The 2675-nt window shown below is 39.3% G+C and overlaps 1 protein-coding gene across 1 annotated transcript; it reads left to right on the top strand.

The window, feature by feature from the left end:
* The first annotated feature begins 1284 nt into the window (after positions 1-1284).
* Positions 1285-2370, top strand: LOC126592220 (uncharacterized). Its single transcript, XM_050257945.1, has 3 exons — positions 1285-1441; positions 1924-2025; positions 2196-2370. Exons 1-3 carry the CDS (start codon positions 1350-1352, stop codon positions 2368-2370), a joined length of 369 nt encoding a protein of 122 aa, XP_050113902.1. The 5' UTR covers positions 1285-1349.
* The last annotated feature ends 305 nt before the right edge of the window (positions 2371-2675 follow it).

The following is a 2675-nucleotide window of genomic DNA, read 5'->3' as shown; positions in this document are numbered from 1 at the left end:
CTTCCTCCCGTCTGCACCCACCCAGCCAGCATCCTCATCATCCTTCCTTCCTTCCGACTGCACCCAGCCAGTACTTATCTTTGCTTAATTCTGTATTTTGCCTGTCTCTCTTCCCTCTCTTACTCGGTCTCACTCGTCTCTCTCTCTCTCACTCCGTCTCTCTCTCTTCCTTCCTCCGACTGCACCCACCCACCCAGCCTCCTCCTCATCCTTCCTTCCTCCCGTATGCACCCACCCAGCCAACATCCTCCTCATCCTTCCTTCCTTTCGACTGCACCGAGCCAATACCTATCTTTGCTTAATTCTGTATTTTTCTTCTTTCTAATGCCTTAATTTGAAGATTTTGGTATTGTAATTAGATTCAATTAGGAAAATTAAAATAGAAATTGTGGGTTTTAGTGTTAAATCGAATTTTAGGATTAAATTGGGGGTTTTAGTGTTGAATCGAATTTGAGTTATTTTTGTATGTTTTTGTTGGAATTATTTTAGTTTAGCTCACATGTACTGCTTTCTTTCGTTCTTGCAGCTGATTAGTATTGTGTTAAAGCTTGTATAATTACTAGCTCTGGGAAATTAATGGTTATTAGGTGATGGATTTTTCTCATATGATCACAACTAACTAGTTGCATTGCATAGAACAACTTTCCATGAAATTAATGATTATTAGGTGTGGACTATACTATAGTCCACAGGCATCCTTCTGTTTCAATCCACAGTTGCTTCTGTTTGTAGCTAGGACCCTGTCCTGAAACCAAAATAGAAATTGTTCAGAATTTACATGTTCTTTAAGTTGTTTAGATGACTTTATTTGCAGATAATTTGATGCAAACAAGGTTTTTGTATTCTTTGCAGAACATATCATTCAGTGATCAGAACATATAATTCAAAATTTGAAACCCCTGATTTTGCACTTAATGGCAATGCTATCATTATCACAAGCTAACTTCATATCAGTTACATGTCATATATAATTTTGGCTACATTCTTAGGTTTTCCTTTTGTCTTCCCTTGTATTAGATTACGTGCATGCAGATTTTGATACCTATGTTCTAGGTTCTGATACGCTATTGTCTTTTCTGAACGAGTAACTGCCAAATGAAAGTATATTGAACTATTCATGAAGAACCATGTAGTTTAGTTCAATCTTTCGAGTTGATCTAGCTGATAGGGAGGGGTCTTACGCTGCTAATGTTGAATATTTGATTTTAATTACGAATTACGATTGAAGTTTGTGTTCTGAACAGCTAACCAAAGTTCTTCCAATTTTGACCTTCCCAATTTACCAGGCTGCTGCATATTACTATCATGGTTTGATCCTTGATGAGGGTAACACTGAAAAATTTCATGGGATGGCTGTAGCTGCTTTGCAAGCAGCAGATGAGTATTTCAAAGAAAGTAAGAAGGCATGCGAAGCATTTAACGCTGCTCCCCCTTTGTCAAGGTAGGTAGAGGCTGTATTTGCGTATTCATTTTGCTGATTTTATTGGCTGACATCTAGCAGATTATCTGCCTGTTTTTTCTAGGGGCAATAAAGTATATGTTGTAGCCGTAATATCTTTATCCTCTCTCCCTATCTCCAAGAACGTCAAACACAAACACGTACAAGGAACGAACATAAAATTGTCTTTAGTATGAGATTTGCAACCTTAGGCCATTAAGATGGAGTTCAGTTTCTACGAGAACTCTTCCTAAGAAAACTGTCTCCTAAATTATCTACTCTAGAGTCTAGTCCAATCTCTAGATATTAGCAAAGATTATTCTACAGGCCCTTCTTGAAATTTGTGTCGTGTTGTGAAGATCTACCGTCTCGTATGTAGCATTGGATGTTTCATGATTGAAATGTCCATTAGCTGATCAGTTTTCTTCTTCTTGTCAATCTTTCTTCTTTTAATGGTTAAGTGCTTTTTTATACACATTATGCAGAAATCCACCGCTCTGGGGAACCATGAAGTATCTATCTGAGAAAATTCCAAAAGATGCTTCAAGCAAAGTGCGGATAAAACGTGATCTGTACTCACACGAAAAGTATGTCCTACCTGAGAGAACTATTACCAATAGTATTTTGTTTATGCCTAAATGCAATCTCCTTTTCACTCTTGGCACCCCTAATTGCAATCTCAATGTTCTTGGTTGATGATACATAGAACAAATCCTCGGGAATAATTAACGTGTGTTTTTGGATATTTCAACTGCAGAATCATGGAGATAGCACCAACATTGCCCAATTTCGCATTGGCCTTGAAACCAGAGAAATTCCAACGTCCTCCAGTAGACCCCTCGTGCCCAATTTTGTTTATGCCTAAATGCAATCTCCTTTTCACTCGTGACGCAGGACCTGCGTCGTGCAAACCCACTTTGCGCGACGCATAAGTTACCTTCGTTGCGCAAACCCACTTTGCGCGACGCAGGTCTTTCGTCGCGCAAAATGGGTTTGCGCAACGAAGGTAACTTCTTCGTCGCGCAAACCCTTCTGTCACTGCCTTGGCGCGACGGTTGGTGCGCGACGAAGGTTCGTTGCGCTAATTTTTGCGCGACTTTTTTTTGACTTTGCGCGACGAAGCACCTGCGTCGCGCAAAGTGTTTTTTTTACTAGTGTAAGCTTTGCTTTTTTGCTTTTGGTTTGTAACTTAATTATTTTGAAACTTTGGCTCGTAACTATTTTTTTTTCTTTTGGG

The sequence above is a fragment of the Malus sylvestris genome, chromosome 12 (genome assembly GCF_916048215.2).
Source record: "Malus sylvestris chromosome 12, drMalSylv7.2, whole genome shotgun sequence".
NCBI classification, from domain to species: Eukaryota; Viridiplantae; Streptophyta; class Magnoliopsida; order Rosales; family Rosaceae; genus Malus; species Malus sylvestris.
Note: the sequence above shows the minus strand (reverse complement) of the source record. Positions and strands in the feature narration are given on the sequence as shown.